The 14,022-nt window shown below is 47.1% G+C and overlaps 1 protein-coding gene across 1 annotated transcript; it reads right to left on the bottom strand.

Moving 5' to 3' along the window:
* Positions 1-9,645: 9,645 nt before the first annotated feature.
* Positions 9,646-13,817, bottom strand: LOC149363358 (uncharacterized). The gene is made up of 3 exons (XM_089568480.1): positions 13,788-13,817; positions 10,686-10,911; positions 9,646-10,655 (listed from the first exon to the last, which is right to left on the bottom strand). The coding sequence occupies exons 1-3, from the start codon at positions 13,815-13,817 to the stop codon at positions 9,646-9,648; spliced, it is 1,266 nt and encodes a 421-aa protein (XP_089424606.1).
* Positions 13,818-14,022: the final 205 nt, after the last annotated feature.

Raw genomic sequence — 14,022 nt, 5'->3', positions numbered from 1 at the left:
GACAGGCCGAAACGCATGAGAGGATATGGGAAATATAGGTCGCTATGGCACGTCTGATAAGAAACGCCCACTTCGTGCGGCCGCACTGAGAAATAGAATCGTCTTTATTTTCATCCTCACCAGGGACATGCGGGGCTGAGAAAAAAATGTGCCAGCTGTTATAAGCAGCTTCACGAGTTCCCATCATGGCTCAATGGGTACAAGGACTTGAGTAGTGTACAGGTCAGAAAGTAGTATACACAAATTCATTATTTAAATTATGCTATAGATTTTTGTCCTTTCAGGTACACGTACGTTATCATTTGCAGAAAACTGCAGTACACTGGTAAGTAACTTACACAGGGAATTAAGGGCATATAAAAAAACAAGAACAAGAAAGAATGAACCAAAACCGAAATTAAGAAATGCAGGTCTTAAAACAGCTGCGTAAGTCATGCTACAAGCACAAATAAATTTTGCGAAATTCTATTTAATGAAAAACCTCATGAAACACAAGAAGAGAGCCCTAAGCGTCACTAAAACACAGAGCATTAATGCCGATGAGCACCGCGCCAAATACGCACCCGTTGCAGCTCAGACCGTTTCAGGCGGCGGTTGGCAGCCTCTACAACCGACCCTAGAATTTTCTACGCTTTTCCTGCAAAGGATCTCATTCCGTCACCTACTATCGGCGACTAAAAGGGCACCATATTTTTTGTCCAAAATAAAAGTGCACAGGTGAAGTAGCAGTGGCATACCAGTTGGTAACTAGAGGTTTTCTAAGCTTCAGCGAATTTGCCAGAATACGCGTTCTGCAATTTCTTTACTTGTTTCATTGCGAGAGCGCTTATCCTGGAAGGCGTGATACGCATGATGCGAGATACTTCGCTCAGCTTAAATCATATCAAACTTCCCAGCGACCTGAGAGAAGTTTATACTTCACTGTCTTTGCCACGACTCCAAGAAGGAGGGATGGAGAGGTGATTTTATTGGCTACAGAGGAGGTTTCCCTGGTCAACGGGGTGGCTTGCCATTCCATGGGGGCTGGTGATGGTGCGTAGGGATAATTGGTTGAACAGATTCGAAGAAGGCTATGCGCTTACGAGGAGTTATCTTGGCAAACCTCTGGAAGAAGTTTAAATAGGACTTAGATACCTTCGTTGCGGTGATGATTAACAACGAAAACATCTTCGACGGAGGTCCGTCTGGTTGGGTTTTTGATACTTGAGAGAAAAAACTGACGCCAACCAATATTTTAATTTTGCCCAACGTTTCGGGACCAACTCGACTCCCTTCTTCAGCGGTGACTAAAGTGTGCCAGCAGCAGCGGGGTGTTGCCTTCGCTCTCCCTTTGTTAGCACGCGACGGAGTCCACTAGCGTACGCAGAGGGGAGCGTTCCTGGGGGAGCGTTCATCGCCGCCTTTGGAGCCGGATGTGCCATGACTCCACATGTCGTCTCTTGAACAGGTTTGGCTCCACGGCCAAGACGCTCACTTCCTCAAAGGCTATTGGGTGGTCGGCGCGCTCGCAGTGCTCGGCGAGGGGGTTGGCTTCCGAGTGCAAAGTCTGAGTCAGCAGCATCGCGTTTTCCAGAATGCAGATTGCGGTTTACACTTGCTGATGCCCAGCATTCATGAACAAAAATTTTGAATATTGGGATACTGCAAGGTACTGCTATGTAAATATTGTAGGCGATGGTCCGTTCGATGCGCACAAAAAATCATCTTTTAAGGTTTTTCCATCGCTTGCAAATAGCACTTAAGATTCACACAAAATATCAGTGGAGAAATGTTTCGGACAATATCAAAAATATTTCAAGCAATCCAATGGGAGGTCTACGGATATATTGAGTGTTATTGTGAAACCTTAAACAATTTATGAAAAAATTACGTTCATAATCAATTTCCCGTTGAAAAATGGCATTGTCCAGAATTACGGGGTATGATACAAGTGAAAATTTTGTACTTAGGGGAACAATTACTGGTTCGAAGTGAACAGTACATTTTTTTAATAACAATTGTCCATTTTAACTGTTGACAGCCAGAATGATCGTCGGTATGCTTTTTACGGCGACAGTTGCGCTGTGCTTTCGCCGGCATCCCGCCACTGTTTATTTTTACGACTGTTTACTGGCGTTCACTGCCATCTTTAGTTCTATTAATACCGCTCGCGCGACTTGTCTTAAACAGAACTGAAATTAGGTGTCTGATATTTGGCCCTTTCTTTATGGGCGGTGATAACAGGTGCCTGCCTTTCATGACAGATTGTTATGAACTGCAGACGAGAACATCGGGAAGTCGGCGCAGCCGACACATGGTCTCTATGCATGGGAATAGAACAGCATAATCTACGCTGCTTCTTTTTAGAAACTGAGCGATTCAACATTTTCCTACTAGTGGTCCCTGGCTGTTATTTTCCGGCAGCAAAAACGCAGTACAGAAATCTTTCTTCGCCACGACCATTAACCCCTGAACACTATAGAGCAGGTACAAACTGTAATCTGGAAATCAAGGCAAGTACATAAGAGTGACGAATTATAGCAGACATCTGAAAAGAAACACGTCGTTCTAGTTGCTTAATTCCCAAGGTCAGATTCAGGCAGTTATTTACCTAAAACAGCATATCTCGATATTCACTTCAACTGCAGCGATTGAAAGTTCGCCCATAAAGAAGACCACAGTGTCTTTTGTTGACTTTCTGTGTGCATCCTTTGTCCTCACAGAGTAATGGATCCCACGGACCCATTCCTTGCTGTGCTCTACGGTTCCATTTCTCCTGACTCCCTTCAACTCCCTTCCCACTTGTAGGATAGCAAACTGGACCTTGTCCTGATATCAACTGTGGGCAAATGCGATTTCCGTAAGAGGAAACCAATACCAACAACTTTTTCGCGCCAGCGTTAGAACGTGCTACGCAATGGCCTCGTGACGGCCTCCCCCAGAATGAAGATTACACTAGCTAAGATTTTCCTTAACACGAACAAATCAGCAAAAAAATTCCCCTCGTGGTGGCGTTCCCGTTGCTTTTCGTCGCCTGCATAATGGTCGCAGCTTCCAAGAGCCGGCCGGGACCCGCTGCCTTCTTCGCACGCAAGGAATGCGAAGAAGAGTGACGAATGGCAGCCACCATTGCTAAATTTGTGCGTTAGGTTTAAACGACTCTACAACAATACCCCTAGATATAGCACAGCTTCGACATGGTAGCGCGCTATTTTGTAGCCCAAGTGAACTGGCGCACTTAGCGCAGTCAGCCGCTTTTGAATCTCATTCCACATCCTGTTGGACAGCAGGTTCTAGGAAAGTCATCTTTAAAGACGGCCTGCTGAGGCGTCGGCGAGTCGACCGCAAATGAGCTGCAGTAGCAGCCGGAGGGAAAAGCTCATCGTTTCCTGCCGCTCTCCGAGGTTGCCTTTTCCAGCCGAATTCGTCCTTTCGCTGATGCAGGGTGGGTCAGGAAGGGGATGTACTCTGAAAAGAAGCCACAAAAAATATGTGAGCATCCCGTGGGGAGGGGGGGGGGGGGGTGCAGGGGGGGGGGGGGGAGGGGAGGGGAGAGTGCTCGAAAAGCAGACACGCAGACACGCCGGCCTAGCCAATACCACGACTGCGGCTAATTTATGATGAAAGCCTCTGTCAGGGAGTCGGCTACTGGGAAGTCCGTCCCCTGTCTTTCGCACTTGGCAAAGAGGCCGAGAATGGCAGGGCCAAGGCGTGCCAGGGACGGTAACGAGCTTCCGCTGTGGGTGTGCTCCCTAATCTGCTTTCCGCTGTAAAAGATGCGCAGGGTTAATCAGAAATTCCTAGGCCACAGGATCTATTTTGAACAACGGATTGTGGTTTTTGCCACACCGCAAAGCTGAAAAGCTCTTCAGGGTGAAGAGAAATCTCATTCCCAATCCTTAGGGCATTCGCAGGCTCATGCATTCGGCCCGTGTTCGGCTTCACTGCTCAAAAGCAGGTACTGTGACCTGCGGTTGTTTTTACCAGCCATGTACATTCTGAGTTAAGCAGCAGTTCTAGGTCTGTCTGTATTGCTTGCTAAAACCTTCGTTTCGGAATTTCAGCTTACCCGAAACGCGATTCCTGTTGAAGGAGCATAAAGCTGATCACCTCTATTGTATACAGCAATAACACTCGAGGAAGGAGCGAATAACCTCGACCGGCGGTACGAAGTAGTGAAATTCTGACGCCCGCGAAGTAGCCTCGACCCACTAAAAGGCATACGGCCGGCAAATGACGCCAACCAGAGAGAAAAAAAAATAAACCTTCTTCCGGTCTTCTCCAATACTGACGCAGAAATTCATTGTAGTGTCATCTTGCGCCAGACTCCACGGCATTTTTCACTACAGTGCGAAACGTTATGCGAAATTTCGCTGTATTTTCTCACTGTGTCTCAAGCAACAAACTCAAAGCATTCTTTATTTTCAAAGGTACAGGGCAGTACACAAAAAATACTGGGACCGATTACCGTGTGTCTAGTAAAATGGTCCAGCGCTAAATAAAATCCGCAAGGCAGCCGTAATATGCAAAAAAAGAAACAAGCCGGCATAAAAAAAAACTTGGAACAAGATCCGTACTTCAATCGATAATTGATAGGTAATTAAAAAATTAAAAGATAGAATCACTGAATTACAAAGAACAGCAAATTAAAGAACCATAAAAAACCAGGCGGTGTCAGGACTCTTCCTGGCAGCTGACAAAAAAAAACTTACAGCAGAACTTAATATTATTTGCAAGCTGCGCATTAATAGGCGCTGCGTTCCCAATTTTTCCTCATGAAAATTCTACTTGGTGTTCACCGTATACATTGAGATAGGAAGGCAAATTGCAGTTTCCATATTAATTCATGTGTTGTGTTACGGTGTAGAAATAAGAAAGGACGGAGAGGTAGAGGAGTGTTTTGGTTAATAAAATATTTTATCAATACACACAGTTTCTAATCAAGCATGAGTTCCGATGGCAGTTGCGATGCTCCTTACGTACAAAAAATATTTATACCTATTACTTTAATAAGCATGGCCGATTACCCTCAATGCTCTCGTCAGTAGTCTCTGTATAGGAATTGGATAGGTTCTTCGTGTTTGGCCCCACGATTCCCAGCAGTAGCTAAGGTGACAGCGAAATATCTCAAAATACAATAAATGGAGTGTATTCTAAGAAAAATACCGTTTTGCCCTAATAAGTGCGTAGCAGCTGAAAGCTATATTTATGCGAAGCATACTAGCCGCACAACCGAGCTCTTCCTTGCTGCGCCGCGGACGGCCGCGTAGCTACCACTTGACCTTCATCGGCGCACCACGTGATATGACGTCACAACAGCTGTGAAAGCTGGGGCCTCGTGCGCTCGCTTGCGGACGCGCAGCCTCCGCCGGCGGCCTAACTCCCGCGCCTACCGCCAGGAGATACTGACGTCACGCAGTTGTATAAAAGGCGACGCACTCGTTGAGTCAGTTGAGCAGCGAGATGTCGGCCAGGGAGAGGGCGGCTCGCCAGACCGCAAAGCGCAAGTTACAAAGGGCCACGGGAACGGGAGAAGAACGAGGAGTACGGCTTGCCAAGCGACGTGCACAGTATGCAGCTAGACGGCAGCGTTCGACAACCGATGCCGAAGTGAAGGATGAAGCTTCGAGATCCTGCATCGAAAGTTGTCAAGAAAATATGATATAAGCGATGTTCAAACAAAGAGACATTAATTTACTGATCATCATAGTGTATTTATTGGTTTGAGAAAAATAAAGGAAGAAGCAGAGTAACACATGAGTTGTTCTTGTCTATGAAATGGCTAACCAGGTATAGCCAGGTAATGTCTTGTCTATGAATGGCTAACTAGGTATAGCCAGGTAATGTTTAATTTTTTAGGCTACTATGCTTCGCATCCTAGGCTTAACCATAAGCTAAGCCAGGCCATTTTTTTTTTACAGAGCTTTTGGATGTGTTCTTTCCGGTGCAGGTGTTGGTCAAAGATGGCCCCGAGGTATTTTTAAGAAGACACCTCCTGAGTCCTACTGTTGCTTATTGTTACGTTAATTGTATCATTTTCAAAGTCGTTCTCGAAGAGTGAAATACTACATATATCGTTTTATCTACATTTATACCAGAGTGCGACTTTGCAGCACGCATCAAGTTCTTGTTGCATGCCATATATCTCTTTCCTCTTTCTCTAATACACCCTCTCTCCACCATGCAAGGTATCCAATCAAAACACCCTTCTGGTTAACTTTCTACTTTTACTCTTTATCTCTATATTTTTATGACGTAACAAAAAATTAGAGACCACTTCATTGTGCTGCACTGGAGAAATGCGAAAGCATTTGCGTTTGAACGTGAACCTTTTTTGCAAGTCAATTTCATCACGTGACACTTATGAAGCTCGGATGACAACGGCAAGTTTTTGCGAGACATTGTTGTCAAGTGACATTGATCACGTTCTCTTGGATGACGTCAGCATCTTTTCTTGCAAGTAATCGTTGTCTAACACCTGTACACGTCCCCAAGACACTTTACCGTCGTACACACCACTACGCGTTGAGTTCGTGCCTCTCGAACACGCTTGAACCATAGACCTTCACGTGGCATAGGCGTACTCAGATTTTCCTCCCTGCGCTACCAATCAAGAAAAAAAGGCCTTTTGCGTACACGTTGTGTGCCGGCCTGGCACACGGAGGGCCTAGGTTCGAACCGCAATGCCAGTGTCTTTCTTTTTTCGAATGGTCATTTTCGTGGGGACACACTCTGCCGATACTCTCTACCGACAGGTACCGTACACTGCACTCAAGAGAGAAGAAATGATTTCGCATTAATAGAGGCACCATCTGTAGGGCGACCCCGCTTGACCTGCATTATGTCCTCGATGGCGCACGTTTATATTTTCTCGTTTAATACGTAGTAACCCCTAGAAACGACCAAGTATTTATTTTTGTAAGCTCTAACTTGTTCCGAAGCTTTTACCGCTTGTGTTCTCAGGAAGTTATTTCGTAGCCAGATTTTACCATCGTATCAGCCCTGCGTCCCTAACACAATCAGGGGCCTACTTGCCGTGGTTGGCTCTGGTAAATTTTAATTTCTGTACTGGATATCCTGGGGCGGCGACCTGTAGTAGTGATCCGAATTTGACCAAACAATATTTTCCTGGTTCATGCTTCGACTGAAGCAATAACGTGCAGCTTAGTCGCGGAGAACGGCTATCCGGAGACCGCTATGTCAGCCAGTTTACAAGTTCCATTTTTAATACTTTTGTGCCACTCGTGAACACACTGAATAGACGAACAGGAAGTGGAAGGCTGTGTCTTGATTTCTGAATAATACTAGGTGCTTTTGAAGCCTCAGTTCTCAAAAAACAATTTGCCGCATGCTGCTCCATTCTGGAGCATGCTTACAAAGAGTGCGCCTGAATCGTGCTTCAGACGGAGCCGCTTTTATGCATTCATAGTCAATCGACTGCGTCACACCTGAAGGTGTGAAATCGCATAGTCAAATTAGGACCCTGAAGGTTTTCTTGAGATTTTTGCCGCCATTTTAGGGCAACATTTGGGCTGACCTTTTTATCAAACGGGCGAAGTCGCGGGATCTTGTGTCTATGCTCACGGTCAATGCTCAATGCTCATGTCAAAATTTTGGATTCTGGGCGTGTATTTTCAAGTCATAAAACAGGCTACGTGGTTTTAAAATTGTTCTGATGAGCTCTGATAAAAATTCCAAATAGCAGATGCATATTTGAGTTCAATATAAAAAAAGTCTTTCATGTTCTAGTTTTCGCACAGTAAGAAGGGCCAGGTACAGCGATCTTCAGATGAAACCGAGTGAATCTAATGAGTTAGCTGCTTGTTTCAAATTATGGTTTGATTTAGTTTATCGGGGCTTAACGTCCCAAAGCGACTCAGGCTATGAGGGACGCCGCAGTGAATGGCTCTGGGGTCCCCATCTGCCGTGAGTTGGGCTACACAGCAGCGTTATCTGGCGATCTCTGTGTTGTTGAAGGAGTTTCGTATGCGTTGCAGGAAGAGGCCTGTGGCGAAGTGCCTGGAGGTGGAGGTGTGCACCTGTTTTTCCATAGCAGACACTTGACTGTCGGATCAGTCTCAGGTAGCAGCCGAGATATGGCGGGTTCATGGGCGTGTGACGAAGCGCCCTCAATGGCAATGTTCGGCCGCACGTGTGGCAGTACCCGAAGCTAAAGGTTTTGCGGTGAAAGAGAACATCGCCTTGGGCTGAACGTGGCACGTCCTCATACTATTAGACTGTCTGGCGGCCTCGCCACGCGACCAGAATGTATTCGTTCGCGCCTAGCTAGACTTATTCATTCATGGAGGGGGCTATGGGTTTCTTCCTGCTTCCCTCAAGCTCCCTACTATAGGGTGCCTCCTAGAGCTTCCATGGAAACCTTCTCGGACTTTGTCTACTGCCTGTCAGTGACAATGAATTCGAGGGACGGCAGCATCCAGACTAGCTGCCCCCTTGGGCGTGCTCGGAGAGCTGACAGAGCTGCCGCCATCAAGGGTACATTTTTTCGACGAATTGTTCTTTTTAGGCAGCAGCTTAACTTTAGCACTTTTCTCTACAGTGTACGAAATTCCTCCTTTCAAGCCCTCGGTTCCAAAGTTAAAATGTTGCAGACTTGCGCTCTTTCTCGGTGTCTATATTGCAACTGCTGATTTGTGTACTTTTTGCTTTCCGCCATTCTTTCTTGCGTAGTGTTGTGCGTGCACTGCTATGACAGTGAAGTGTGAACAAGTTTCAACCAGTCAATTTCTTCCCTAGTCTAGCTGAGCTACGTTGCTGCACAGAAAGGTGCGCACTTCGGTAGCTTCTAGCGAGCAGTTCGGACAGCACGGTGTGTATACATACCCATGAAGAACTTAGGGCGCGGTGGGACTAAGAAATGGTAATAATAAAATATCCTGTACCAATGGTATTAGCAAGGTTACATCAATGAAACCAGGCGCGTACTGCTTGGCTTGTATGGCGACAGCGCCCACTTTCCAAAGTACATGACAGCCTCTACACTTCCGCCCACTCTGTATAATCACTACTCTAAAACACGACTGATTCGGATGGGCGACCGAGAACGCTCACCTCATTAACATTGTCAATGGGCACTGAATAACGACCATAATTTTTGATTTTGACATGCTACGGAAACGGCCAAAGTTTATCCAAAGCATAATTTTCTTGCATTTCTGGTATTGAAATAGACACTAGCCCGGAAAGTCAATCGCGAAGTTGCCGGGCCTCGGCTTCGTATAGTGCAAGCTTACATCGCTAGTTGAACGACAACCGCACGTCACCGTTTATAGTGCGAAACTTGCAGTCGAAGGTTACTGTTTCTACCAGTTAGTGATCCTGTGCCATCCAGAAAAATAACTAAAAAAATGTACAAGAAGACAGAAATTCAACAAACATGATGCTTTATTTCCAACTCTATCCGGGCGCAAGAAGAGTGGAAGCTTTTCGTTCTTGTCGTTCCTGAAAGCCTTCAGGCTCTGAGGGTTTCTGCAGGGAGAGAAATATTATCATTAATGCAAATGGGCCATGAAGCAAGCTAAGCTCATTTGCAGAAGGCAGCACAAGCAGTTCAAGTAATTACTCATGTCTTTCATAGCAAAGGTCAAGGAAATTTAAAACAAACTATACCGAAACAATGATAGTTATATACGGTGCCATTTAAGGTTACTTACACTTCCTCTTGCGGAGAAGGTTGGTGTAGTGGAATGGAGAGCCGAGGCCGTAGCCATAGTTCAAGCCATAGCCCAGAAGGCCATGACCAAAACCGTAGTGGCCAACACCGTAGCCGAGATGACCAACGCCGTAGCCGTAAACTGGGGCAGTGTGGTAGGCAGCGACAGCTGGAACCCCGTGAGCAACAGTGGCCACAGCTGGGGCATGGTGCACAGCTGCAACTGCTGGCGCAGCGTGAACGGCAGCGACGGCTGGAGCAGCCACAGCGGTGGCGACTGGAGCGGCGTGGTAGGCAGTGGCAACTCCGGTGACAGCTGGGGCAGCCGCAACCACTGGAGCAGCAGCATAGGTAGTGGCAACCTTCGTGACGGCTGGAGTAGCGGCAACAACAGGAGCAGCAGCGTAGGTGGTGGCGACTCTGCTGACAACTGGAGCAGCTGCAACAACTGGGGTGGCACCGTATGCGAACCTGCCGACGACTGGAGCAGGGCCAACAACTGGGGTGGCACCGTATGCGAACCTGCTCACGACTGGAGCAGGGCCAACAACTGGGGCGGCACCGTATGCGAACCTGCTGACGACTGAAGCAGGGCCAAGAACTGGGGCGGCACCGTATGCAACCCTGCTGACGACTGGAGCAGGGCCAACAACTGGGGCAGCACCGTAAGTGGTGGCTACCCTAGTGACAGCTGGAGCAGCGGCAACAACTGGAGCAGCAGCGTAGGTGGTGGCGACCTTGGTCACTGCGGGAGCAGCGGCAACAACTGGAGCCGCAGCGTAGGTGGTGGCAACCTTGGTGACGGCGGGAGTCGCGGCGACGACTGGAGCAGTAGCAGCGTAGGTAGTGGCCACCTTGGTAACGGCGGGAGCAGCAGCGACGACTGGAGCAGCGTGTGCGACGGTGGCAACAGCTGGAGCGTGGGCAACGGTGGCCACTGCTGGGGTGGCATGGTAAGCGGCAACGCGGGTCACAGCTGGAGCAGCGGCGTAGGTGGCGACGGCTGGGGCGGCATGGGCAACGGTGGCCACACCTGGAGCAAAGCCGGTGTATCCGAGGCCATAGCGGGGCACGCCATAACCGTATCCGAGGCCGTAGTGAGGCACGCCGTAGCCGTAACCGAGGCCATAGCCATATCCAAGGCCGTAGCCGTGGCCATAGCCATATCCAAGGCCGTAGCCAAGGCCGTAGCCGGGGCCGTAACCGACGAAGCCAGCGAAAGCGCTGGTGGCCAGAGCCAGAAGAACGCAAGCCCGGATCTGGAAGAAACATCCTTATCTAGTTAGTAACCTACCCCATAACACAGATACTTTTGGGCTGGGTAGTGAAAGTGTTTTACTGCCATGCACCCAGCGCGGCCGTAAACCGACCGTGATAATATTTTTTCGCTTAAAGGATTCAATACACAATAATATATTTCATTTTCTCTTTTGGCAGTATGCAGGGAGTACAAAAGGTATTTGGATTAGTGAACATTTGTCTGCGCGGAAACAGCTCGCTACAAAAAAATGATATGGCTTATTTTTGAGCTCTACTTGTTACTTGCTGACAAAGTAAGCTTTGGTGCCCTTTTCCGTGAGCGATATTTGAAACTTTAGTTAAAGGAACGTTCTCCTTAGTGAGAGCATCGGGCTTTGCTGCTGACATAGGTAGCCAACTAATCATCGTATGGAGCTAACCAGGTATAGCGTAAGGCGTTTATGATTGCCATGCGCAGTATGGACCCTGCAATGAAAGACTGCTTACAGCGTTACAGAAAAGGCTGGTGCAAAGTCTCTTACCATGGTGTCTTGAAAGCTGCTGTTGAGCCAACTGCTGGCCCACTGATGGTTTCTGAAGCTTTTATAGCCAAGGGAACGAAAGCGTACGTCACCGGTATGATTTCAGGCCGGTTGCGATGCGATTGAAAAGCAGGTGTTCTGCAACCTGAAGAAGAGTAAGAATGTTTTTACGGCTCTTTCTCAGCAAGAACTAGAGATAGTGACCAGGGCACCCCACTGTGAATATATCAAAGCGCCGCAAAATAGCCTCAAGGGCACCGAGAACGCTAAGCTTGTGAAAGTGCGGCGATGATAGCAAGATGATACCGATTCCGTGCTTGAGAAGGCAGGCGGATCGAGTTATCTTTGCAGTACTCGGCTTTTTATGCCTTCTCTGGGGCTTCCTAAGGTAAAAACAAACTTGAAACTTCTAGAAGCACCTGGTGAACTCCAGATGACCAGGGTGCTTATACCGATGCATGCTCAGGTAGATAGAAATCAGCTTCTAATATTTGCGCGCCGGCGTGCCCTGCATTTTAACACGCAGCATGTGGGATACCGCGCTGAAAGCGTTGACCTCAGTGTGTCGCTACTCCATTTCTTTGTGGTTGCTGCATCCGTGAGTGAAATTTTCGGACTCTGCATTCCAGGATGGTGCTCCTGAGTGCTTCTGCAAATAAAGAAACGTAAAATTTTTTAAGCTTCTGTTTTCATCAACACCAAAAACGCTTTCGGCAGATCCTGTATAGCGTTTAGGAAATTTCTAAGGAGAAACAGCGAAGTGAGAACGTGAGAACCGAATATTTTTCTCAGGTTGGGTATTCTTTCACTGAGGCAGATAGGCAGATTTTCAGACCGGATATCACGAAAACTCAATTCCTTTGAAACCAAAATGAAAGTTATTCGTCGTTGAGCCAACGTTTCTGTCACGCAAAATCTTGAGAGGCCTTTGATTGAATTCTTTAGACTTGCGCCACTATTTATTTATTTCTTCATCGATATTTACTGCATACGCCTGCCAGACATTGCGACTTATGATTAGTAACTTCTCACAAGGTCAGAAATATTAGGAATTGCAATCTTAGTTTTGAGCAGTAGATGAATTCTGCTGAAACCAAGAAGCGATATGTTTTTGTAATCGGTGTAAATTACAAGAAAAACGACCTGTTTGTTTTCAAGAAGACCACGCAGTCATGACCTTGCTAAGGTCGCTACGGGGCAGACGTGAGTGATTTAATGCTGGAGAGAACGAATGTTTCTGAAAAAGGAAGGGTTGGCGCCGTGAACATTTCAAGCCAGGAGAGGCATTCTGATTAGCCGGACGTCCTTGTCCACTTAATATCTGCTCTAAAGAGGCATTGCGTATTTCCCCTGTGTGAGCGCTCTTTCCAGCGCTGTAATTTTATGTCACATCTTCGACGCGGTTGTTTGCAGCTCGCAGATCATTGTGACAACCAGACTCATAAATGTTCATCAACTTTCTTGGTATGGGACGCAACAGCGAAGCCTCAGTCTGGCAAGGCGCCAATTGTTGCCGTGGAAGTTTGTCCTGGCAGTGTTTATGTCCTATTCATGCCACATTGTTAATGCAGAAAGGCGGGCTAATTGGTAACTTGTAGTGGAATGCATAATCCTAGCGTGGGGCGGCATGGGGCGGCACACAGTGAGTGCTCATGCGAGGCTGGAGTAGGAACGTGAAAGAAATGAGATCCGATATTTTATTAATTATTTTCACACTGCAACCTCGTGTAAGTCTCCAGGTATTTGATAATTAGGAATTAATGGCGGAGCTGTTTTTTTAGGGAGCGAAAGGGATTTCTTGCTGACGTACTAATGTTCTGCAGATGTGCTCGTTCTGTACTTCCTTCTTCCTTTTTTCTTCTTTGCTTGCACATTTGGAGTAGGTTATGCAACCTGCTTCAAGTCGGCGCCGCATGCGCTACCAAGTAAGAATGGAAGATAAAACGTCTGTTGATAAAAGAAACATTTCACAGATTATCTTACTAAGGGCACGACAAACGAGAAAATTGATAGCTTAAGTCAAACTATCATTGATGAATAAAACGTTTAGAGTCGGATACAATTCAAGAACGCAGCGCATTTTTCCGTCAAACGACCCCTTCCTGTCAATGGCGTCGGCCGAATCTCATGACTATGCCAGTGTGACAAAGCATAGGGTGGTAGATGAAAGGAGATAAACCCTTCCCTCTATGGTTTGGGATAGACCCCTCTTTCTATTGTGCTGCTGCTCCCTGTATTGTCACGCTAGCAGGCTCATGACAATCGGCCGACGCCATTGACTGGAAGGGGTCCTTTGACGGGGAAAAGCCGGTGCGTTCTTAAGTTCTATCCAACTCTTTTTCATTCCCACCTACTTGCACGTTTTCATAACTGCTCACATTCATGGCCGCTCACAAAGCTCATATGCACTGACACTCAGATCCTCTATCACGCCCACATTTATACCCTCTCAATCACACCAAAACTCGTATCCACTCGCACTCACATCCACTGAATCAAACTCAATACCACTTACACTGACATCCACTCAGTTATACTTAAGCCCCCTTACGCTTGCACATGCTTACACTCACGTTCACTCACATACGC

Source organism: Amblyomma mixtum, chromosome 2 (assembly GCF_055824585.1).
Source record: "Amblyomma mixtum isolate Tamu chromosome 2, ASM5582458v1, whole genome shotgun sequence".
In the NCBI taxonomy this organism is placed as follows: Eukaryota; Metazoa; Arthropoda; class Arachnida; order Ixodida; family Ixodidae; genus Amblyomma; species Amblyomma mixtum.
Note: the sequence above shows the minus strand (reverse complement) of the source record. Positions and strands in the feature narration are given on the sequence as shown.